The sequence below is a fragment of the Phyllostomus hastatus genome, unplaced genomic scaffold, assembly GCF_019186645.2.
Source record: "Phyllostomus hastatus isolate PE091 unplaced genomic scaffold, TTU_PhHast_1.1 phas_contig_62, whole genome shotgun sequence".
NCBI lineage: Eukaryota > Metazoa > Chordata > Mammalia > Chiroptera > Phyllostomidae > Phyllostomus > Phyllostomus hastatus.
Genome location: NW_025333921.1, coordinates 236,437 through 263,105, shown reverse-complemented (window position 1 = coordinate 263,105; position 26,669 = coordinate 236,437). Strand labels below are relative to the sequence as shown.

Here is a 26,669-nt window from a genome sequence, read left to right as displayed (position 1 = left end):
TACTTCTGTATAAAGTTTCTTGTTACTTCTACATAAATAGTATTAGAAAATGAAATGTCCTTTTCCTAGGCTTGAAATTGAGGTTGTTATAGATTTACAGAGATTATGGAAATCAGATTGAATTCTTTTTTTTTTTTAATATTTTATTTATTTATTTTTAGAGAGGGAAGGGAGGGAGATAGAGAGAGAGAAACATCAATGTGCGGTTGCTGGGGGTTATGGCCTGCAACCCAGGAATGTACCCTGGCTGGGAATCGAACCTGGGACACTTTGGTTCCCAGCCTGCGCTCAATCCACTGAGCTACGCCAGCCAGGGCTAGATTGAATTCTTTGATACTAACTTTCCTCTATCTTCTTTTTCCTCTTTAGCCGGAGAAAGCACCTATTTTCTCGTGAGAAACTAAAGCTTTTTCTAAAGCAACACTGTGAATCACAAGATGGAATCATTAAAGTTAAGGTAATTAGAACAGTAAAATTATTTGCTAGGAAGAAGAAAAAGAAGAGAAATGAGTGGTGATATAAAGCTATAACATTGCATAAATATTATATCAGAGTTGGTTAAAAATAGCTCTCTTTTTATCTAGGGCCAATTTTTAGTAATTTTCTGTTTATTGGATTAAATGCTGTTTTTGCAATTGCTAGAATTTCTAGGGGTACAGGTGCTACCACTTTTTTTTTCCTGGTAAAAAAATTAGCCAGGTGAGAATAGATGGTAAACTTGACAAAAGAAAAGTTGTGGGGTGGGGCAACTATAATTTTTTAAGTGTAGTTCTGCCTCACAAAAACAAATAAAAAGAACAATGCTAAAACAGATCCCAGTAGATAGGAGAACAACATATAAAAAGGACATCAGAGGTCAATACCAAGCAGGTAGATCATCTTTTACTCATAACCATTAAAAGAGGGAAAAAAATCAAGGTTAGAAACTTTGCATTATACACTGAGTAAAAAGTTAAATGGTAAAACTAATTCTTTAAAATGAAAAACATTTAACTCACATTGGGAGAAATGCCAAACCTAAGTAAAAAAGCAATAGAATGGGTAAGAGAGATGTATACATGTGTCAGAAATTAGCTATTGTATGCTTAAGATTGATTCATGTCTTATATGTAAATGTTCATCAATAGAAATGAAAACAAATGAATTAGTTTACTCTGTGTGAAAAGTAGCATTTTAAATCTCTAAAGATCAGGATAGATTGTTTATTAAATAAAAGTGGGATATTTGGTTAACTATTTGGAAAACTAAAATTAAATCTAACTCAAAAAATGAAATGAAACAAATCTTATGTTTTATGCATGCTGAAGTACTTTGAAAGAGCAATAGAAAAGAAATAACAATGATGAGATTGATTTGACAGTATAAACATATGTAGGTTTAAAATGTCATAAATAGATTTCAAGTGCCAGAGGAAAAATACCTTCAGTGAATATAATGAGGAGCTCAAATCAATTAGAAAAACACGAGCACTTCGGTAAAAAATAGACTAGACGTGATTAAAATTCATAGCAGATAAAATATAAAAATTTGAAAATATAAGACAGAATTATCTGAAAAATAATTTTTAAATCTGAGCATATTTGGGTATTTGTCTTGAGAGGAGAATGCTTAATTATGCTTTATCTATAAGCATTGAATATCATATAGTTTTGTAAAATGATGCTTACAAGAAGTTAACAATGTTTTTTAATCCTCACGTGAGGATATGCTTATTGATTTTAGAGAGAGGGGAAGGGAGGGGGAGAGAAAGGGAGAGAAACATAAATGCGAGAAAGAAACATCGACTGGTTGCCTCTTGCACAAGCCCCAACTGGGACCAAACCTGCAATCCAGGTATATGCCCTGACCAAGAATCGAACCCATAACCTTTGGTTTGTGGGACAGTGCTCCAACCAACTGAGCCACACAGGCCAGGGCGATGTTTATAATTTCTTTAAATTATATGGATTTTAGAGAGATGGGAAGGGAGAGAGAAAAAAGGAAACATTGATTTGTTGTTTCATTTATTTGTGTATTCATTGGTTGATTCTTGTATGTGCACTGACCAGGGATCAAACCTGCAACCTTGGCATATTGAGACAATGCTCTAACCAACCAATCTATCTGACCAGGGCTAACAATTTTGCTACTTGTCTTAAGTGACTAGAACAGTGCCTGGCACTTGGCAATCAGTGAATATATGTATGAATACTTGTGTATGTATATTGTAAATAGCCAATTGGCCAATTCCTCTAATTTACAAAGGTCTCTTACACATCAATGAACAAAAACAACTCAGTTGGAAAAAGTGGTGAAGGACATCAGCAGTTACTCACCAAGGAAAAGAAATAGTCAGTAAACGTGGAAGGAAGTTCACTTTAATAAATAAATGAAAATTAAGATGACAGTCAACATTCTACCTTTAGAGTATAATGAGAGATTGTTAATGGGTATCTGATGCAAGTGTGCATGTGTACACACACACACACACACACACACACACACACGCACGCCTGCCCTCCCCAGAGCAACAGAGTTTGATACCCAGTGCAGTGAGTATAGACTTGTTAGGAGTACTTTTGCAAGTACACAAAGATGTAGGTATTTATGTTTGTTGTGATACATGTGTGTAAATAAGAAACCTTAGTAATTAATGTATGCAAGCCTATTTTGACCTTTTTGAGTTTATATATTTGAAAAGAAAACCACTCATGCTTTATATTCATACTTAAAAGACAATTCTGTATATTCGGTGGTTTATTTATATGGGATAGACAACCATGTTAATGGAAGTTATGTAAAATTTTAATAAAATCTTGATTTATTATAGCCAGAACTAATTGAATTTTAGATATTAAAACCTATGCTTTACCCAAAAATGGAAATATATAGAAAATCGAATTCCTGATAGAAGTAGTCCTGTTTTAATAATTTAAAATTGTGTATCATTTTCTTACACATTTGTGAAAGATATTTCTGTAAATGGCACATGTTTTCTTCAAGAGAAAGAATGATGATTTTGACAATTAGACAAAAAATAATCTTCAGAATTGCTAGTCAAAAATAAAAAATCTACAGTTGGATATGAATAAAAGGTGAACAAATTCTGAATACAAAGTAAACAGACAGAAAACTCTTTTGGATTTAGCAATTATTCTAGAACCACACCACTTCTATAAAGGTGAGGTTGATTGGCCCTGGCTGGTGTGGTTCAGTGGATTGAGGACTGGCTTATGAACCAAAGGGTCACCGGTAGGATTCCAGGCAAGCCACATGCTGAATTGCAGATCAGGTCTCCAGTAGGGGGTGTGTGAGAGGCAACCACACACTGATGTTTCTCTCCCTTTCTTTCTCCCTCCCTTCTCCTCTCTAAAAATAAATAAATAAAATATTTTTTAAATTAAAATTTAATTTTTTAAAAATGAGGTTGATTGCTCTGAATTGAAATTCTGAGTTGAACCTTTAAAGAAATTTGTCAGTATTTCTGCTTTTATCCAGATCAGCTTTAAAATTTGATACATAAAAATATTTGTTATCACCCCAAACTGGTAGTGGGAAGGACCTAAATGTTCAGTGGTTAGGAAGTGGTTAAGAAAAATTTATTGGTTAATACAGTGGATTTTAATGTTAAATATATAGATTATTTATTTACATTGAAAATCTCATAAAAAATAATCAAAAGCAACTAAAAAGGGATTCTTGTATAAATGTAATTTTGAAATAATTTTAGAATTCAAGAAATTGTTGAAACATTCTTGAGTATTTTATTTCAGTTTGTGGATTTCTTACTGGTAAAGCTGATTATATAGTTTTTAAAAGAATCAAGTAAACTAAAATATATAACACTACATAACAGCACAGAAATTCTAATGTTTTAGACCTGGCTTAATATGTTAATCATAGAACATGTTAGAGCCAATCAATTATGCTTTACTAATGTGTCATTATTGTACCCTATATCTTTTTTTGATAAAGGCGTCATCTCTTTCAACATATAAAATAGCAGACCAAGATTTTTCTTATTTTTTTCCTGATGATCCACCCACCTTTATCTTCAGTCCTGCTAACAGGCGAAGAGGGAGACCTCCCAAACGAGTATCTATCAGTCAGGTAAGTAGAGAATGGATAAAAACTGCCTTATAGCTCTTAATAAAACTCTTCAAAGTTAAGAGTAGTGTTTGGCATTCCCCACCTCCATAGCCTGTAGGAAGGAACACATTCCTTCACACACAAAAATGTGTGTCCTGTATGGTGACAACTGTTCAGCAGTGAGGCTTGTAGAAACTTCGTGTGAATTAGACACGGCTCTCAGGCCACAGGGATTTTATACCACCATGGAAAAAGGTGCGTAAGCAATTTCTAAAATGTAAACCAGGATGAAATCGAGGGAATAAATGATGGTATTGAAACATTAAGCATATACTTAAAATATGAGGGATAATGAAGCAGGTTAAAGATATTACTTTCACAAGAAATATAGTAAAAATAAACTTTTGACATTGTTTAATTGACCACAGAATGTTTCTGATATTTTTTCTCTACCCCTTACATATTTGATGTTTACACCATCTAGTTGATAAGGACTTTTTTTGTTTTTCTAATGCATATTTTTTAAGTCTCTATAGGTTGCCAGTTGTTTTCTCCTAGAAGGTTTTTGTACTAATTTGTAGACTGTAGAATTAACTCATATTCTGTGTGTTACTATGATTAAAGTTATTAAAAGTTCAGCTATAAGTCAGGCAGAAAAGGACAAAAGCTGTATGATTTTATTCATGTGGAATATAAGACAAAGTAACAGATGAACTAACGAAACAAAAAGAAAACCTAGATTCAGATACCAGAATGGTAGTTACCAGAGCGGGTGGGGGAGGGCAGATTGGGGAAAGGGGGTCAGAGAGTCAAACACATAGCAATGGAAGGGAACTAGACTTTGGGCAGTGAAAGTGCAGTTATGACTTAGACCAAAAAACCTCATTTTTGTATAAAGAAAATACAATTGAGGAGGGCTATTAAAATTTTTGTTTTCTATTCTTACTGTAAAAACAAGGCAGACCATCTCTTTGTAAAAGTTGTGGTTCTACAACCTTAGTTTCTTGGTTTGTTTTTTTTTTAGGAGGACAGTGTTGCTAGTAAACAGACTATTGCAAGTTATAGGAATAAAGCTACTAAAGAAAGAGACAAACTTTTGAAACAAGAAGAAATTAAGTCACTGGGTAAGTTTAAATATTTCCTCCAAAAACTGTTTAGATACAGAAAAGAATATTTCTTTGGGCCCAAGTGGGAAATGTTTCTACAATGGCATATTTCTGGATTTTTTAAAAAGCATAAATCATTTTTTCTTTGAGGTATCTATTGATTTTTATGATAAATGAAACCCCTGCTTATTTCTTAAAACTATTTCAGGGTATAGCATATACTTTGCTATACCTTAGCATATATAGCATATCCCATGTTAAACTGATCTAATGTTAGATTAAGCACAATTTGGAGTTTCTAGAGCTTGCATACTATTTGGGGCCATTTTGTTTAACTCACACAGCCCTATAAAACATGGCTTTGCAAATTTGACTGTTCCTATGAATCCCTTAGGAACAATATTCATAATGAATATTCTGCCCTGGCCAGTGTGACTCAGTTGGTTGGAGCCAGAAATGAAAGTTTCTGAAATGAAAGTTTGCAGGTTTGGTTCCCAATTGGAGCATGTACCTAGGTTGCTGGTTTCATCCTGGTCCTGGCATTTACGACCCCCCAGTCCAGGTGCTTGCAGGAGGCAACCAGTCGATGCTTCTCTCTCCGTTACTCTCTCCCTTCCTGTCTTTCTAAAAGCAATGCAAAAATATCCTCAGGTGAGGATAAAAAAGAAAATAAAAGGACCCTGGTTGGGTGACTCAGTTGATTGGAGCCTCATCTAGTGCATCAAAATGTTGCAGGTTTAATTCCCAGGCAGGGCACATACCTGGGTTGCCGGTTTGGTCCTTGGTCAGGGCTCGAACGGGAGGCAACTGATCAATGTTTCTCAGATTAATATTTCTCTTTCTCACTCTCCCCTTTCCCCCACCATGCCAAATCAAAAACATATCCTTGGTAAGGATTTTTTAAAAAATGAAGATTCTAAATTAGTAGGTATGGGTAAGAGAAGAGATTCTGCATTTCTAAGGTAATAACCTAACTGCTGGTCTTTGGACCATGTTTTGAGTAGCAGGGCTTTCAGAGGCAGGTAAATGTTTATCCCACTGCAGTATTTGGTCTGAAACCCAGTCAACTTTGTTTTCAGATTTCAGTTACCTGCTGGTTCCCTCCAGGAATTTACAACCCCTGTGAATCTCTGCTGATCCCATTTAACCTTAAATTATTTCAGGATTCTTTTGTTGCATTATAAAATGTGTTGTTTTCTGTCTGTGTGCAGTTTTAAATTTGACCTTCTCCACAGCTTTTGAAAAGGCTAAATTAAAGAGAGAAAAGGCAGATGCCCTGGAAGCAAAGAAAAAAGAAAAGGAAGATAAAGAAAAAAAGAAGGAAGAACTAAAGAAAATTGTTGAAGAAGAGAGATTAAAGAAGAAAGAAGAAAAAGAAAGACTTAAAATAGAAAGAGAAAAGGTATTCATTTAAATATATTAGTCATGTTCTCTATATAGAGTAAATAGTACTTTACACATTTAAATTCATGGTTAATTTACCATGGATGAATTTATCAGTAGAATGCTTTTACCATTTTCATTCACATTTATAGTTGTGCACAGAGCACTGATAAAATATTTATTTGATCTCCCTTTTGCTTTGAAAAATTTAATGAATTATTTAAGGTTCAGTATATACATACATGCCTTTACACTTCAAAGCTTCTTTTAGAGTGTAATTCTAAAATTTTCTTCATCTTTTAGACTTCCAAATTTAGGGAAGGTGATATGCATAAACCTTTAAAAGTAAAATACATAGTTAGAAAAATACAGTAAAATCTGTGACTAAGAAGACTTATTACAGAGTTATTATTCTCCTTAAAGAATAAGGTATCTGTGATAAAAAGATATTTCAGCAATTCTTTATTATAATCTTTAGTGGTAAATATTTCTTAGAGAATTCTTATCTGTTTTTTTTCCAAAGACAGTCTTTATCATTGGTTTTCTGAGATACTCACCAGTAGCCTCAGATGACCATGTTACATACAGTGCTTGTTTGCACTGCCTGAATTTCATGAATGACTTCACATAGGCCGTTGCAGTAGGGAGTAGAGGTGTCTAATACACACTCATGCCAGTATAAGAGAACTAAAAGACCACTTGTAATCTAAATGGTAACATTTAAAGATAGCATTGTTAACGCTTTGATTATTTCTAATCTTTATTCTGGACCTTAAAAAATCCAGCATTTATAATTTTGTATACTTTTTGTTTAACATAAGCATTTTTCCATGTTATTAAATAAACTAAGGTGGAATTTTCAGTGAATGCTTAATAGTTAATCAAATAGATGTAGCTAAGTGCTTTATAATTTTTTACCTGTAAATAATGGTATTCTGTGCAAATTTGTGAATGAATTTCCTATTTTGGGATTATTTCCCTGAATAAATTTGTAAAGTAGAATACTAGGTCAAGGGGTAAGAACATGTGTAAAACTTTGTATATATGTACATATTTGTTTACCAAACATGTTGTGCTTATTTACACTCTTAGCAAAAATGAATGAGAATACTCATCCTATTACACGCTATAAAAATTATGTTGGAGTGGGGGAATGACTCATTTCAGCAGACTACTCAAAGCACATTAATAAGTTCTGTAATCATCTAGTCATTCTATGTTGAAAATTTGATTAAGTGCACATCTGTTTACCTTTGGTATTTCTAAATTTCAAAGAAAGAATATTAACATAGTTAAACATGAATTGGAAAAAATTATAACATATTTTATTTATACTCTTTATTAGAAGTGTTTGGGGGTCAGTATTTATCTTGCAGTTTCAAATATCAGAACCAAGAAGTAAGGGTTTCAAAAGACTAAGTGAGCAAGAGAAATGGCCTGGGTTAAAAAGAAAGAGATGTTCACCAACTGTATTCTAGTATTGCTTTTACTTACTGCTCCCTCTGTGTGTCTCTAGGCTGTCAGTTGGGTTTAAATGAATCTTGAAAACAATAAATGTTATGCAAATATAAGGGGAGGTTTTATTTTAGGTTCTCTAATAATTTGTTACCTATATTGTTGGGATACTAATTGATTTGAAGTATGGGGAGAGCTGCTTTAGGCAGAGTTACACTGAATTAATATTTATCCAAGAACTACCATGTGGGACACTTCCCATCTTTGTAGCAGTTATGTTGGGTAGGCATTGTTTTGATCAGTTCTACACTTGAGCATGCATCAAACTCACCAGAAAGGCTTCTGAAAACATCAGTTGTTGGGTCCAACACCAGGGTCCCTGATTCAGTAGATCTGGGGGAGGGCTCAAGTATTCATATTTTCTTTTGCACAAGTTCCCAGGTGATGCTGATACTACCTTATAAATTTCTCATAAGAATTTTTAAAAGAATTTATTTATTGATTTTTAGAGAGGGGGGAAGGAAGAGAGAAAGAGAGGGAGAGAAACATCTATCGGCTGCCTCTTGAACACCCCCAACTGGGGACCTGACCTGCAATCCAGGCATGTACCCTGAATGGGAATCAAATCAGCAACCTTTCAGTTTGCAGGCCTGCGTTCAATCCACTGAGCCACACCAGCCAGCACTCTATTTATAAGAATTTTTATTAACCTTTTGTTTTAGGAACGAGAGAAATTACGCGAAGAAAAGCGAAAATATATGGAACACTTAAAACAGTGGAGTAAACCTAGAGAAGATATGGAATGTGATGATCTTAAGGTATAAGTTTGTTATGTGATGTTTTCACACACCCATATTTGTGAGCTTGTGTGGCTTTGTTGATGAAATCTTTCTTTATAATAATGGCCTCTTCCTATTTAACCAAGAGGAAATAGCCAGTTAAGTAGATGCATATTTAGACTTTCAAGGTAGCATTCCTAACAAGCTTTAATAATGATTTTTATTCTGCAGAAATCATTGGTCATTTCTGTGATTCTTGATAATCCAATTAACTATGGGGGGGGCAGGCATGCAATTAGCTTGGTTACTAGGTAAAGATTCTTCCTATCTCCAGAAAATCAAAATATTCAAGCCAAACTCATTCAGCTCTATTTATAAGGAAGTATCTCTAAGTTAGTAAATAGCAGATTAGCTGTTCCGTTGAAGATAATTGGCACAACTGTCTTGACCCCAGAATCTAGGTTAAAAGTTCCTCTTTGCTAGGAAATGCAGTCAGAAATACATTTGAGCCTAAAGTAATAGTCTTAATTTAATGAAGGAAAAAAATCCTTAAGAGACTGTGGTTTAGTAAAGTTGGAATGGAGCCAGGCCATCCATAATTTTAAAAGTTCTGAAAGTGATTATGGTTAACATTCAGAGTGAAAACCACTAGTTTACATGAAATAATTCTTATTAGGTAAAGAGTATATCATAATCTTCCTTTTATAATTTCCTATATTTGGTTCAAATAGGTACATAAATTGTTTAATCTTGCAGGAACTTCCAGAACCAACTCCAGTAAAAACTAGACTACCTCCTGAAATCTTTGGTGATGCTCTGATGGTTTTAGAGTTCCTTAATGCATTTGGAGAACTTTTTGATCTTCAAGATGAATTTCCTGAGGGAGTATCCCTAGGCAAGTACTATTGCTGTGTTGTAGTTCACCCTAAAATGAGTGGCTTAAAAGGACAAATTATTCTCTCTCGAAGTTCTGGGGAGCCATTGGACCTAGCTCTCTAGCCCTCTCTTGGGTCTCATGTGGTTACAGTCAGACAGTGGCTAGAACTGGAGTCATCTGAAGGCTTCCCTGGCTACCTATTTAGGTTGGCCCCTTCACACAAATGCCTGGTGCCTTGGCGCCCCTCCACACAGTGTCCTCCTTCATCAGGGCAGCCTACACTTCTTATGTGGCAGGAAACAGAAACTGCCGGCTTTCTTAAAAACTGGGCCTGGAACTGACAGGCATTGTTTCTGCCATATTCCATTGGTGAGTCCTGCTGAGATTCAAGGGGGTAAAAGAATAGACTCCACTTCTTCAGAGTAGCCTGGTAGATAAGTGCAGGGAGGGAAGGAATTGGCATCAGGTGTATTTGGAGATAAGCTGATGCCTGCCTTTAATTTGGGATCCTGTTCTGCCTCTGTGTATACTTTTACTTTGTATAAATATTTTTCAGAGCTAACTTAGTATGAGGAGAACGTTGTATCGAGTTTTGGATCTTTAGCTGCCAAATAGTAAAATAATTTCTTAAGATCCAAGACCCTCAGAGACAGAATTATAATGCCACTTTTATTTTAATAAGAGTCTATTCTTCAGGAGGGCTTTTACATTCCCTCAAATTCTCTTTATGAGGTAGCTAAGGTATGGATCATTGTGCCTTACAGATCCTGAGGGTCTAAACAATGCTGGTTTAGGTAAGATGAGTTAGATAAGAAACATTGATGACTTTGATGCGATGTTAAGATTACATCTACTGCTGCTAATTATCTCTCCTATGCACTGTTTGTACAAGTAATGTCCCACATAGCTTTTAAGAACATGGGGAAACAATAACAAATCTTTACATTGTTATTCAAATTAGAATAAAATGGTAATTAGAATAAAATTGTAATTTTAAAGATATGCCTTCATTTGCACCTCAAATTTCAACTTAGATGAAATATTACATTGATCTACTGAGTCTAATTTGGCTTTCTTGAATGCAGTGATTTTGGGTTATGATGGTATTGGAATTTATTGTAATCGTTATAACTGTGTTTTTATTTTGCCTTAGATAATACTTTGCTTTACTTTGATAAATGGTCACTTAAGAAAATAGTTAAACGGGCTATCATTGATTGAAATGTTTATTATTCCATTGGAGTTGTTTTTTTCAGTACATGAACAGAACTTTAAATTCATTTTAAATATTTTATTCACAGAAATGTTAGAGGAAGCCCTTGTAGGAAATGACAGTGAAGGCCCACTATGTGAATTGCTTTTTTTCTTCCTGACTGCCATCTTCCAGGCAATAGCTGAAGAAGAAGAGGAAGTAGCCAAAGACCAAATAACTGATGCTGACACCAAAGGTCAGAATTCATATTATTGTTGATTGATAGTTGCTTTGTAGTAACACTCGTTTTTGAATGCTATTTAAAAATTAACTTGGCTTTTATGGTTATAAAATATAGTTGTTCAAATTACCAAATTCTTGAGTCATATGCTAGGAACACATTATCAGTTGTTTTATAAAAACTTTGTTTTAATGTATCCTGTTTCTGATGACCTTAAAAATATTTCCTCCCCAGCCTGTCTTGATTTTTATTCCTTTAGAATTCTTCCATGATGTAGTAGCATTACAGATTTCATTGATTAGTATCTGTAATTCCAAGAGATTCTGCTAAGTAACATCGGTTTTTTTCCTCCACCTAAGGAAATACTTTAATTATTGTTTTTAATACTTTAAATTGAAAATACTACTGCTGGTTTCATTTTACATATGACAGTTCTTAAATCAGAGTTAAGTAAAATTTAATTTTTTATTTCACTATTTAGTTTGAACTAGAAATTTTGCTCTTTAAATTCTATGTACTTAAAGATAGCTAGAGTCAGTGTGTTGTACATATTAATATAGCAATAATTTTATTAAGAGATTGATTTGGCTTCCTAAATAATACTCTCAGTGAACTTGGTTACCTATGAGATTTAGGATCAGAAGCTTTATTCAGCAATACTTTAGTGTATTCCATAAAAAAATTCACAATAAGAAATAACTATTGGGAGACATCTTAATAACAGAATCTTGGTACAAAAAGGTAGGATATTCCTCCATTCAAATACTATTATTGGCCTTAGATAATTTGAGCCCACTTTCCTTTATGCCTGATCCTTAGAGCAGCAGGATAATGATGAGTGTGTCTCCAGTGTTAATTGCCTTTTGATTTTACCGCCTGAGTTCAAGCAAAATATATTCTCTAGCTTGAGTGCTAAGCAGCATAGATCCCTTATCAAGGCCATTTTAGCAGTATGGTCCCTGTTGTCATCACAGATAACTTAATCAGTTAAATGAGATCCAACTAAATGGAAGACAGAAGGGTAAATCTGTTTTTAAAACATCTGAAGATTATCTAAGAGGACAAGTACCAGCACTACAGATTGATTACCTGAGGAAGACAATTAGCACATATTCATTCTTATAGCTATTAGGTTGTCTTAATAACCAATACCATCACAGTGTTATCAACAAAGTTCTGACCTTCATGCAAGACATAAAACTATTTAACGCAGGACTTGGAGCTGATGAATGTTGTAGTTTTGGAAGTCCTAGTGACAACAAGTGGGTGACAAGAAAACTGTGTTGGAAAATCAGCTAGTGTAAAGGGAAATATATGTGACTGTTGGCACTTGTATTGTCATTATACTTTGTATTCATGACTTGTTTGATCTGTAATTTTTATAGCTCTTCTCCTTTACAGAACTGTCTATAAATATACATGTAAGGTTACTGAATAACTATTGGCCGTTAAATAAAGTTTTAATTCTCCTTTTAAAAATTTAGATGTTAGGGAAAAAAACCAAACTTTAGAATTTTTCACCTTTCTTTCACTTTCCTATTATTACCAACCACATCTTACATTGTGATTTCAGTCTGCACGAGGGCCCTAGGTTGTTCCCCAAGTGTCTCTCATGCGTCTTGCCATCTCGGTAACAGAAGCACTTTCCCACAGTTTTCCTGAAGCAATTCAATAGTCGACGGGATTGAATAGTCTCTTGCTTCCTCTGTTGCTGGCCTTAATAATAAAATGTTTTCTAGAAAGAGAGAAATTGGGCAGAAAACTATGGACTTATCTTAGTGATGAGAAAACTGAGGTTTGGTGAAATTATTTACAGAAGATCACATAGCTAATAAGTGATATATGACACTATATATGCATTATTTAATTTAATCCTCATATCACCCTTGAGAAGTAGATATGATTATTCTCTGCTTTTTACATATAAAGAAATTTATACTTACGGAGTTTAATGAACTTGCCCAAAAACACGCAGCCAGTAAGAAAGCAATAAGATACAAACTCAGGCAGTCTGGTCTAAAGCCTTATAATGGCAATTGAGTTGACAATTTGAATATTTGTTTACCTAGCATTGTCCATAAAATTATATGTTTTCAAGAAGATCTAATTTCTGTGGCCTTTGGTCTCTCTGTTGTTATAACAAATCTGGGAAATTTTCAGCAACAGTTTTTAAACTCTTACATTAAAAATATCTGTTCCTCACTTTAGTCTTACATTTAAACTTATAAGCCCTTCAAAGCATAGGAATATCCCCCCCTATAGAATAATCTTGTATATTTGCTGAGATCTCATTGTTTGGTATTGGAATTTTATATTCATAATTCTAGATTACTATGATGATAGAAGTATCTTTTAGATAGTTGTAACACATATGGTTCAACTACATATTGTCTTGGTATGGTGTACCAAAGTGACCGTCCCTAAGCAAATCCTAGAGTGGCATTTACAATTCCTGGAGAGCATAGATAAATTGAGTGAAGTAATACATATTTTAACATGTTAGTTTGACACAATTAAAAGAAAACTAATCTTGTTGGTTGCCTGTTTCCTAAGGCTTTTATAACTTACTATAGAGAAACAGATTGAACGTGCGATTGCTGCGAAGGAGGAGTGCCAGCACACTTCTGCAGCTCTGTGCCCATGACTCTCAGTAATTTTAGAGTGCCATTTAATTTTAAGTTTGTTTGGTTTTATATGTAAAATGAAAATTGAGGAAGTTTTATGTCTAGTATTTCCCTGGTGAGGAAGAATATGTCTGTGGACTAGATTCATGGCCTGGTAGGAATAACTTCTGCATATATGTAAAATTGAGATAATTTCTTCTGTGTGCTACTGTTTATGCCTTAAGTGCCATGAAACTGTCAATGATTGTAATCAGACAGGATACCAGAGCTGTCTTTTTCCTTTAGTAAAGGACAGTAGTTCTGTTCTTTAAGGTTCATTTTGTGAGCTAGTGAACTTTGGGAAGGAAATCATATAGTAGGAGATTAATGAACCACAGAACCAGTTTAGACCAGTGATTTTCCAAAGTCTAATCCATGCAGTTCAAGTTGTACAGGGATTCTGTACCCCATTTTAACAAAGGCATCTTTTATCTCTTTTATACTGGCTTCTAAAAAATATTTGAAGAATTTTAAAACTGCTGATCTAGACTCATCCATTTAAGAAAAACGAAGCCAACTAAGTGACTACATAACATGGAACTAGGGGCTGGCAGAGCTAAGACCAGAATACACATTATTTGACTTTTAGCCTGAAGCTGTGTCCACTATACTATGACATTACAGAAGGATTTTTTGTAAGCTTAAAGCTTCTCTTAGTTGACACTTCTAATTTTTTCATCATCTATATTATAATTAGAAATAAGTATATATACTAATGCTTTAAATACATTTGTTCTTGTAGATTTCTCTTTAGTCCTATTTATAGGCTAAGCACTGTTTTCAAGGCTAGAGTAATTTACTTAGAAAATACAGGAAAATCTTCCTATTGTTTCTTGGATCGGAAAGTTTTCAAAATGAAAACAAATGTATAGGATAAATCAATGGTTAAGTGACAAAAGTGCTGCCTTTGTTCTTTTAGCTCTTTTTCTGCGCTTGTTTTCTGATGATTACAACCTATACTTTGTTAAGATTCAATCTTAAAATATTTCTAAAAGAGTGAATATCTTCAAGTGGATTCTGATTTTCAAAGTTGACTTTTCCGAAGTTATATTGAACAAGGAGATTTGTTTTTAATTTTAAAGTGTTTTTTACCATCTTTTGGAAGGTGTATGTGCATCTTGTTGGTAACTTGGAAGTTGTCTTCTCTATGTTAAGTAAGGAAAATTTAATGTGTAGTCCACGTCACAGGATTTAAAGTTTTAAGTGGAGACTAGGTAGAATGTAAATGATGCTTGTACCTAGAGTTGGTTCTTTTGAGGTTTGTGAATGTTAAGCTGTTTGCCGTTTCTTTGGTCATTGTAAAAGGGCATTGTTCCCAAATATTCAAGCTTTAATTTGCACTAGAATAAAGTATTTATTTCCTTAAAGATTTAACAGAGGCTTTGGATGAAGATGCAGACCCCACAAAATCTGCACTGTCTGCAGTTGCATCTTTGGCAGCTGCATGGCCGCAGTTGCACCAGGGTATGTGTGGGCTTTTTTTTTTTATTGGCTTTTTATTTTTATTTCATAAAGGTACACTTTACATTGCTGAGGATTTATGGTTTATGTTCTAAATGACTATTTTCATTTCTAACTATAGGCTGCAGTTTGAAAAGCTTGGATCTTGATAGCTGCACTCTTTCTGAAATCCTCAGACTGCACATCTTAGCTTCAGGTGCTGATGTGACATCAGCAAATGCAAAGTACAGATATCAGAAACGAGGAGGATTTGATGCTACAGATGATGCCTGCATGGAGCTTCGTTTAAGCAGCCCCAGTCTAGTCAAGAAACTGTCAAGCACTTCAGTGTATGATTTGACACCAGGTAAACTTGCAAGTTGGAATTTGTATGACCTTTTCATTTCCACCCTGTTATGCCTCTTACACCCAGAAAACTAGGTAGCCAAGGAGAAATTTTAGGTGATGAGCAGTTTTAAAAGAGAAAGAGAGAAAACAGTCTTTTAAAAAAGACTGTTGGAATACCAGTAGTGACCTACTAGTAGTGACTACTATTGTTGTTCGTGTTAGCTTTAATTACTTAAGATTTTCTTTTCTTTTCCATTTGGGTTTTTTACTATTTAGAAAGGTTTTAGTTTGTCTAATGAATCTACTAAGTTTAAAAGAATAAGTGAGAACTAGCTTTCACTCTTATTAATTAGTATAGAAGATGTTTAAGTTGTAGCTGCTCAATTCTCACATTTGCTTTAATAAGTGTTCAAGGTATGAGAAACAGTATAAAAGTTAAGATAAAGTCATTTTTCACTTCCTTTTTATGTAAAAAATTATAATATAAAAATATATAGGGTTTAATTTGATATGATTAAGAGAACAGAACTTATAATAGAAGTAGAGACCTTACTTCCTAACACTCATACAGTTTTCAGAATTTATGCCTGTGTTTTTGAGCAGTCGTTTCATAGTCACACTTTGCCTATTGTCATTTTTTTAAAACCCTATGGTTATAATTTAGTTTTGATTTGAACCTTATATATACATGAGCCTAAAAATTAAAACTTGAAAAATAATTCTTTGTAGTTAGAAATGTTTTATGTCTACTTAACTGTATTTGGTAGTCATTAGTTTTTGAAATGCCTTATATGCCCTGGCTGGTGTGGTTCAGTAGTTGAGTGCCGGCCTGTGAATCAAAGGGTCACTGGTTTGATTCCCACTCAGGGCACATGCCTGGGTTACAGGCCAGCTCCCCAGTAGAGGGTGTGTAAGAGGCAACCACACAGTGATGTTTCACTTCCTCTCTTTCTCCCTCCCTTTCCCCTCTCTAAAAAATAAATAAATAAAATTTTTATTAAAAAAGAAATGCCTTATATATCACAAAACTGTTAAATTGGACTCAACATTGCTTTTTTTCTGAAGACATGCCATTGATATGTATGATCCTAAGAGACTTCCCCTATTCTTTCTTAAGCATTTTCACCTTGAGTCACATATTAAAATTTTTCAAACACAATTCCTTCTTTGTCATTGATAATAAAAAAGTTATTTACCAATTTTTGACAGGAGAAAAAATGAAGATACTTCATGCTCTCTGTGGGAAACTACTGACCTTAGTTTCTACTAGGGATTTTATTGAAGATTATGTTGATATATTACGACAGGCAAAGCAGGAGTTCCGAGAGTTAAAAGCAGAACAACATCGAAAAGAGAGGGAAGAAGCAGCTGCTAGGTAAGAGACAACTGTAGTTAGTTGTGCTAATGAAGATTGTTTATTTATTTGCACCTGGAACCAAATTTCACATTGGGCTGTAATGTGACATTGACTCCCACTGATGTTTGCTGGCTTTACTAAAAGATTATGACAGGATTGCTCCATTATGGTTTTATGATAACATTTGGAATACTTTCCATAATTTGATGATTAAAGGCAAGATGCTAAAGTTAAAAACATTAGATAGGCTATAATATGTTATTTTAACTTTCAGAATTCGTAAAAGGAAGGCAGAAAAACTTAAGGAGCAAGAACAAAAAATGAAAGAGAAACAAGAAAAACTGAAGGAAGATGAGCAAAGAAATCCAACTGCAGATGCATTTATTGGGTATGGTATGAATTACACTGTTCATCTGACTTTCCATAAGGAGTAAATATCAGCACCTTGACCTCTAAAATGCTTTCAAAATTTTTAGAAAGCCCATTTCCTATAGGTACAATAGTTGTGTAGTGAGCCTATGAAAGGTACATAGTATAGATGGTCCTCAAGAATACATGTGTTGTGTCTAAAAGTATTTCTAAGGGCCCTGGCTGAGTAGCTCAGTTGTTTGGAGCACTGTCCCAGTGTGTCAGGGTTGTGGGTTTGATCCCCCATTAGGGCATGTACAGGAGTCAACCAGTGAGTGTATGATTGGGTAGAACAGCAAATCAATGTTTCTCTCTCTTTCTTTCTCTCTCTTACTCACTCCCTTCCCCTCTTTCTCTAAAAATCAATATAAATAAATAAAAATAAAACTACTTCCAGGGAATCTAAAGCTCATTTTCTCATAGAATTAATGTTATTAATGATAATTTCCCAGAAAGCTTTTAATAGGCTATGTTTAACTAGTAATATATTTTTTAGCATTAGGGTAGTGTATCGCCCCGTCCACCACCACCATCATTATAGTTGTACACTGTGTTTCACACTTATATGTAAAAATACCTTTTAAGTTGGAAGGTCATAGGTCATAAAATTGCCACACCTGTATTTTATGCCATTGATATGTATGGTCTCATCAACACTTTAAGAAATTGAATTTGGATGCCTTTGGAAAGTTAATAGATAAGACACCTTAAACACGAGCAACCAAAAGAAAAACAGATCATTGGACTTCATCAAAATTAAACACTTTTGTGCCTTAAAGAACACTGTCAAGAATGTAAAAAGATGCTTCTTCTCCTGCTTCCGGCCAAGATGGAGGTGTAGGTAGACACAGTGAGTCTCCTCGCACAACCAAAATAAGGACAACAAAAATTTAGAAGCAAAAAAACAACCAGTATGGACAGAAAATTGAACTGTATGGAAGTCTGACAACTAAGGAGTTACAGAATAAACATCCATCCAGACTGGCAGGAGGGGCGGAGTTGGGTAGCCAGGTAGAGGAGGGTTGCAGCAAAACAAAAGCAAAAAGCGGTGGCTGGTGTACCTCAGGCACCTGGGGCAGCAGCAGGGGAGGCCCAGTGAGGTGGAGGATTGTGGAAGGGTGCTGGCGCGCAAGGTGGCTGGTGGGCTGGGTGGTCCCTCATTCAAGCACAGATAAACCAGGTGAAACTGGGGAGCAAGACAGATGTCCCAACCCAGGGCCCCAGCACAGGGAAATAAAGCCTCAAAACACTGATTGAAAACCCCTGGGGGGGTTGAGGTGCCGGGAGAGACTCCCAGCCTCACAAGAGAGTTCGTTGGAGAGGCCCACAGGGTCCTAGAACATGCACAAGCCCACCCATACGGGAATCAGCACCAGAAGGTCCCAGCTTGGGGGATGCAGGGGAAGGAACTCAAATCCGGCAAAGAGCAGAGCAAGTACCATTGTTCCCTCTCGGACCCCTCCCCCACATACAGCATCACAACCCAGCGATGTGGATAGCCCCACCCTGGTGAACACCTAAGGCTCCATCCCTCACTAGTAACAGGCGCATCAAGATAAAAAAAAAAATGACCCAAACGAAAGAACAGATCAAAGCTCCAGAAAAAATACAACTAAGCGACAAAAAGATAGCCAACCTATCAGATGCACAGTTCAAAACACTGATAATCCAGATGCTCACAGAATTGGTTGAATTTGGTTGCAAATCAGATGAAAAAATGAAGGCTATGCTAAGTGAAATAAAGGAAAATGTATAGGAGACCAATAGTGATGGGAAGGAAACTGGGACTCAAATCAATGGAGTGGACAAGAGGAAGAAAGAAACATCCAACCAGAAAAGAATGAAGAAACAAGAATTCAAAAAAATGAGGAGTGGCTTAGGAACCTCCAGGATATGTTTAAATGTTCCAACATCCTAATTATAGGGGTACCAGAAGGGGAAGAGGAAGAGCAACAAGTGGAAAAGTTATTTGAACAAATAATAAAGGAGAACTTCCCCATTTCTGGCAAAGGAAATAGGCTTCCAGGAAGTCCAGGAAGCTCAGAGAGTCCCAAAGAAGTTGGACCCAAGGAAGAACACCCCAAGTCACATCAGAATTACATTAGCCAAGGTAAAAATGAAAGAGAGAACCCTAGAAGCAGCAAGAGATAAGGAGACAGTTAACTACAAAGGAGTTCCCATCAGACTGTCAGCTGATTTCTCAAAAGAGACCTTGCAGGCAAGAAGGGGATGGAAAGAAGTATTCCAAGTCATGAAAGACAAGGACCTACATCCAAGATTGCTCTGTCCAGCAAAGCTTTCATTTAGAATGGAAGGGCAGTAAAGTGCTTCCCAGATAAGGTCAAGTTAAAGGAGTTCATCATCACCAAGCCCTTATTTTATGAAATGTTAAAGGGACTTATCTAAGAAAAGAAGATAAAGAAAAAACATGTATAGTAAAAGGACAGCAAACTCACAATTATTAATAACCACACCTAAAGCAAAACCAAAAGAAACTAAGCAAACAACTAGAACAGGAACAGAACCACAGAAATGGAGCATGGAGGGTTAGTAACAAGGGAGTGAGAGGAGGAGAGAGGGGGAAAAGGTACAGAGAATAAGCATAGATTGTAGGTAGAAAATAGACAGGGGGAGGGTAAGAATAGTATGAGAAATGTAAAAGCTAAAGAACTTATAAGTGTGACACATGGACATGAACTAAATGCGGGGGAGGTCGGGGGGAGAGGGTATACAGGGTGGAGGGGAGTGAAAGGGGGAAATGGGACAACTGTAATAGCATAATCAATAAAATATATTTTAAAAAAAGAACTCATACAATTCAACAATAAAAAGACAACCCAATTAAAAAATAGACAAAGGATTTTAATAGGCATTTCTCCAAAGAAGATGTATAAAAAGCAGATGAAAAAATGCTCAATGTCATTAGTCATTAGCTAAATGCACATCAAAATCGCAGTGAAATACCACTTCACATTCACTAGGATCGTCATAGTGCAAATAAGAGACAATAACAAGTAAGAAAGTGGAAAAAAATTGAAACTTTCATACATTGATGGCAGGATATAAAATTATACAGCTTCTTTTAATAAGTTTGGCAGTTTCTCTAACAGTTAAACCATATGATACTATATGACCCAGAAATTCCACTCATAGGTACATACCCAAAAAAATTAAGAACTTTCATTCACTCAAATATGTACATGTGAAAGCTAATTAGCAGCATTATTCCTAAGAGCCAAAAAATGGTTACAACCTGTCTGTCAATTGATGATGGATAAACAAAAAGATGTGTCCCTTCAGTGCTGTACCCACACAGCAGAATGTTACTCAGCAATAAAGAGGAATGGAGCTCTGTTACATGCTACAGTGTGGATGAACTTTGAAAAAATTATGCCAAGGGAAAGAAGCTAGTCCTAAAATGTCAGGTATTGTATGGTTGCAATTATGTGAAAAGTTCAGAATAGATAAATCATAGCAGAAAGTAGATGAGTGGTCACCAGGGCCAGTGGGGAAGAGAAAATGGAAAGGGACTACTATGGGATTTTTCTTTTGGAATGATGAAAACATCCTGGAACTAAATTGTGGTGATGATTGCACAGCCTTGTGAGCATCCTATAAACCTCTGACTCATGCACTTTAAAACAGTGACTTTTATGGTATTTAAATTATATCTCCCTTTGTTTTTTACATTTTGTAAACTTTTTCCAGTTATATTGAGATATAATTGACATAAAATATTGTATTAGTTTAAGCTATAAATCAAAATTATTTAATATATGCATATATTGTGACATGATCACCATAATACATTTAGTTAATATTCATCACTTCACATAGTTAAAATTTTTTTCTTTGTGATATCTCATTTTTTAAAAAAGAAATAAACACTTTATAGGTCCCACAACTTCAATTTTTTGTTCTCATCTAGCCTCACTCATTTACATTATCTCTCTGGCTCCTGAATACATCTGAGTTTGCAAACCTCACTTTGTATGTAGACTATAAATGGTAGAATTTACTTCAAGATTTATACAATTCTAGTTTTAATTTGGACAGTATAACCAATTAGTAAAACATTTATATTGTGTTCATTCTACCTTATATCTGAAATTTGTCTACCTTTTTCCTCCACTATTTGTCTATTTATCTTCTTTCTACCCAGCCACCATCACCTCCCAGCCAACTACCTAGACAATTTTAGCAGCCACTTGGCTGGTCTCCCCTCATCTACTTTTTCTGCCAGATAATTTTCTACAAAGCAGCCAAAGTGCTTACTAATCATACCATTTCCCTTTACTAAACTCTTTTAGTTTGCCATTGCCTTTTTTCCTTCTCTCTCTCTCTCCTTTTTTTTTTTCCATTGCTTTTTGAATAATGCCTACAAGGCCCAGTATGATCACCCATATCTTGGATTACTTCTTTTTATTTTACACTCTCAAAATTATATGCTCTTTCCTGTTCCCTTCAATTCAATGCCTGTACATATTATCACCTCTACTAGAAATGGAGATTTCTTCTGCCACCTTATTCCTCCTGAGTCTCTCAATTTAAATGGCACTTCTTCAAGCAAGCCTTTTATTTTTTCTTTTTATTAATCCTCATCTGGGGATATGTTTATTTGTTTGAGAGGGACAGAGAGAAACATCAATTGGTTGCCTCCCATACACACCCTGACCGGGGATCAAACCCACAACCCAGGTATGTGCCCTGACGGGGAATCAGACCTGCAGCCTTTTGGTGTATGGGACTATGCTCCAACCAACTGAGACAACCCAGCCAGAGCCAACCAAGCCTTTCTCTCTTGATCCTGAGACTAGATTTTGTTCTTGAAATGTTTTCATAGCACCTTGAACTTCTCCTTTCTTGGTATTTATTATATATATTAATTTCACAATGGTTTATGTTTTCTCTGCAAGACTATAAACTCTTGTCCACTACTTCCCAAGCATAATGCCTGACACTTAGTAGGCAGGCAGTAAATATTTTATGAATGGAGTCATATATTCATTGATGAACATAATCTTTGTTTTTATCCTAAAGGGAGGAAGAAAGGGAAGATTTTGATACTAGCACTGAGAGCAAGGAAATGGAGCAAAAGGAACTGGATCAAGATACAGTCACCGAAGATGAAGATGACCCAGGATTACACAAAAGAAGCAGAAGGGGTAATATAGAAATTTCTTAAGGACATGCTTACTTGTTTTTAATTGAGGCACTTTATTACTTCAGCTATTCTGAAATATATATTAACTTACTTTTGTTTGTGATTCCATTTGTTTTTTAAATGCTCAACCCATAGCGGTGACCATTCTGTCATTAAATGGTGCTATGAAGTTATGTTAGTATATTTATGATTAGGTCTTTATTTACATGTCATTTATACTTTAGGGGAAAGAGACCGTATTCCTATCTCTTTGATAGGTTAGTTTCTTGTAACTTCCATGTTTGGTTAGTCAGTGAGTTTTGTTGAGTTTTTGTATTTACTATGTTATATTAGGCCTAGTAGAAAAAAATTTTTTTCTATAGGTACCCATTCAACATTCATTTAGTGCCTTTTAGATAGTAGAGATTCAAAGATCAGTAATGCTTGTAATTGGTGTCATATTTCTGAAAATGGAAATCTTTACTGCCTTAAAATAATTTCACAAATTCCTGGGTCAAAGGGAATACATTTTTTTGAAAGCTGTTGAAACAAATTATTTCTGAGGATCTTTAACCATCTTCATTTAATAACTGTTGGAGGAGATCCTTAAGTTTATTCTGTGCTTGTAATTTGGATGCTACTTTTTTCTACATTATTTTCTAAATGGTTATTATAGATAGAAAATCTCCTGTATCAAGGAGGCTGTATTCTCTGATTGCAATGCAATTGATTTAGAAATTCAAAACAAATAAACTTCATATGATTGGAGTTTTAAAACATAGTTCCAAGCAATGGGTCAAGCAAAAGGAGTAACCATAATGAAAACTAGAAAATATTTTAAACTAGTCAACACTGCATGTTAACATTTGTTTAATACAGTCCCTGTACATTGAAGAAATTTAAATTAGAAGTGGAAAATAGAATAATCCCTGACAAATACAGGGAAACAATAGATTAAAATGAATTAATGAAAAAGTTAAAATGTGAATAGTTCTAAACCATTAAAGATCTTGAATTAGTACTACAAATCTTCCTCCAGTACTGGCTGGTGTGGCTTATTGGATTGAGCACCAGCTTGTGAACCAAAGGGTTGCTGGTTCAATTCCCAGTCAGGGCACCTGCCTGGGTTCTGGGCCAGGTCTCCAGTAGGGGGCACACAAGAGGCAACCACACGTTGATGTTTCGCTCCCTTTCTCTCTCCCTCCCTTCCCCTCTCTCTAAAAATAAATAAATAAATAAATTGTTTAAAAATAAATCTTCATCCAAAGAAAACATTAGCACTGGACAGCTTTATAGGTAATTCTGCCATTTTAAAGAAGCAAATAATTTCAATCTTATACAGACTCTTTCAAGCAAAAAAAAAAAAAGTAGAATGAAAAAACACTCCCCAGACATTTAAGCAATTTGACAGTGACTGAAATAAGAGAGAGGAGTCCAGGCAGGGCACCAGGAGTCCAGGCTCTTTCTATCTCATTGGTGCTTCCATCTTCATGTTCCAAAGTGATTTATCATCATGTGTCCATTTCAGCTAGTCAAAAGAGGGAAAGAAAAAAGAGGGGCACAACCCTGAAGTTACATGTAATGCTTTTGTTCCCATCTCTTTCACCAGAAGTTTCTCGTGTAACCATGCCTCCTGGGGAGAGAAGATCTGGGAAATGTCCTTCTTTTGGATTGCTAGATAGCCACCTAAAAGTTAGGGTTTCTCTTACTTGAAAGCAGTGGCTGGTAAACTAAGCTCCTTGGCCAAATCTGCCCTGCCCCCTGCTTTTATATAACCCATAAGCGAAAAATGATTTCTACAATTTTAAATAGTTGAAACAATTTTATAAAGAATGTTTTTTGACATGTGAAAATGATATGAAATTCAGATTTCAGTGATTGTAAAGTTTAATTGAACACAGCCATGCTCATTTATTTACACATTGTCCGTGGCTGCTTTCATGCTATAATGGCAGAGTTGAGTCTTTGTAGCAGAGACCATATGACCTCTACAGCTTAAAATATTTACTGGCTAGCCCTTTTTAAATGTAGTTTGCTGACTCCTGATTTAGAGGAAGCACTGACTATATATCCTGCAGAATAACAGACTCTGACACACTGTCCTGTATAGCAATGACAGATTTGTGTGTGTCCCTCTATATTTAAGTGTACCAATTTCTTATCAACATAGTGTTATTAGTCCGTTAGTGCTGCCATAACAAAATACCACAGATTAGGTGGCTTAAACAACAGAAATTCATTTTCTCACAGTTCTGAAGGCCAGAAGTCTGAGATCAAGGTGCCAGTAGGGCTCATTTCTGGTGAGGCTTCCCTCCCCAGCTTACTGGACAGTACTTTCTCACTGTGTCCTCAACCTCTCCTCTGTACCAGCAGTGGGAGGAGAGAGAATGCTCTGGTCTCTCTTTCTCTTCCTAGAAGGACTAGTGTCCCACCCTTATGACCTCATTTAGCCTTAATTATCTTCTTAAAGGGCCTGTCTCCAAATACAGTAACACTGAGGTTTAGGATTTCAACTCATGAATTTGGGGGAATATATTTCAGTCCATAACACATGACTGGAGGTAGCCTTATATTTTTCTAATGAAAATTTAAAATGTGATGATGATCAAATGTTGTTTCATCTATAGGGAAAGGAGGACAAAATGGATTTAAAGAATTTACAAGGCAAGAAGAGATCAACTGTTTAACAAGAGAGCCTCTCACTGCTGATGAGGAAGAAGCTTTAAAACAGGAGCATCAGCGAAAAGAGAAAGAGCTCTTAGAAAAAATCCAAAGTGCCATAGCATGCACCAATATCTTTCCCTTGGGCCGTGACCGCATGTATAGGCGATACTGGATTTTCCCTTCTATTCCTGGATTGTTTATTGAAGAGGATTATTCTGGTCTCACTGAAGACATGCTGTTGCCTAGACCTTCGTCATTTCAGAATAATGTACAGTCTCAAAATGCTCAGGTATCCACTAAAACTGGAGAGTCTTTGATGTCTGAATCTACCTCCAACATTGACCAAGGTCCATGTGATGATTCTGTGCAGTTGCCAAAACCAGTGCATAAGCCAAACCGGTGGTGCTTTTACAGTTCTTGTGAACAGCTAGAGCAACTTATCGAAGCTCTTAATTCTAGAGGACATAGAGAAAGTGCCTTAAAAGAAACTTTGTTACAAGAGAAAAACAGAATATGTGCACATCTAGCTCGTTTTTCTGAAGAGAAATTTCATTTTTCAGGTAAATTTTCAGTGAAAACTACTGCCTTTATTTTTCTCTCCCCATAAACTCTGGTTTGGGATTAAACATTTTCAAACTATTACAGTTCTATTAAAGCACCATATCTTTCATTTAGATGATGCTGTCGGTTTGAGAGTTAGAGAAAGTTTGCCAATTAGGAAAACAAGGTTCTCTAGATTTCACTGGGTTCCACTTGTATTATGAGGAACACATCTAGCAATGTGAGAAGATGCATAGTCTTCCTGATCTCATTCCTTTACCCGCAGGTTCTGAATACCTGAAGCTCTAAGGTTACCATCAGTTTTAGAGATCACGACTGGGTGAGGTCACTCGTTAAGGGTTTTGGCTGAGGGTCCAGGGACAGGTTCTGCTAGTGATCACTTTGGAGATTAGCTGCAAAGGCAAATCAGGCAGCAACATTTTCCATTCGATGACTGGTCCGTTGATGACAGATATACTTAAAAATGTGTTACTGTTTTTTCATAAGTTTTTATATTGCTAAGTGAGATTCTCTAGGTAAAGAACTCTGAAATTTGGAAGATATTACCATACTACTTTAGTTCTCTTCAGGATTAAAAACTGTGGCTCACCATTCTTTTTTTTAATGGCTTTTTTAGATTTAATTCATACACCATACAATTCACCCATTAAAAGTGGACAGTTCAGTGGGGAGGGGGGCGGTTAGTATATTCACCAATATTGTGCACCTGTCACACAGCCAGTTTTAGAACATTTTCATCACTTCATAAAGAAGCACCTTATCCTTTAGCTGCCACCCCCCATAGACCTAAGCAGCCACAAATCTGTTTTCTGTCTCTGCAGTATCCCTGTCTGAACATATTACATGAATGGTATTATATAACATACGGTCTTTTGTGACTTCTTTCACATAGCATAATGTTTCCAAGATTCATCTAAGTTGTAGCATGTGTCAGTACTTCTTTCCTTCTTGTGGCCAAATAGTATTCCATTGTATACCACACTT

The 26,669-nt window shown here is 35.4% G+C and overlaps 1 protein-coding gene across 2 annotated transcripts in view; it reads left to right on the top strand.

The window, feature by feature from the left end:
- BAZ1A (bromodomain adjacent to zinc finger domain 1A) overlaps window positions 1-26,669 on the top strand; it is an 84,677-nt gene that overhangs the window by 37,672 nt on the left and 20,336 nt on the right. Inside the window, exons 6-18 of one of the 2 annotated variants that reach the window (XM_045848534.1) lie at window positions 370-457; window positions 3,955-4,089; window positions 5,093-5,192; window positions 6,410-6,576; window positions 8,735-8,830; window positions 9,548-9,686; window positions 10,970-11,116; window positions 15,133-15,228; window positions 15,347-15,571; window positions 16,762-16,927; window positions 17,184-17,297; window positions 22,358-22,482; window positions 25,088-25,684. In XM_045848534.1, coding sequence (XP_045704490.1) covers window positions 370-457; window positions 3,955-4,089; window positions 5,093-5,192; window positions 6,410-6,576; window positions 8,735-8,830; window positions 9,548-9,686; window positions 10,970-11,116; window positions 15,133-15,228; window positions 15,347-15,571; window positions 16,762-16,927; window positions 17,184-17,297; window positions 22,358-22,482; window positions 25,088-25,684 — 2,195 coding nt within the window. The remainder of the gene's footprint in view (window positions 1-369; window positions 458-3,954; window positions 4,090-5,092; window positions 5,193-6,409; window positions 6,577-8,734; window positions 8,831-9,547; window positions 9,687-10,969; window positions 11,117-15,132; window positions 15,229-15,346; window positions 15,572-16,761; window positions 16,928-17,183; window positions 17,298-22,357; window positions 22,483-25,087; window positions 25,685-26,669) is intronic. The other variant, XM_045848533.1, reaches the window with a different exon arrangement.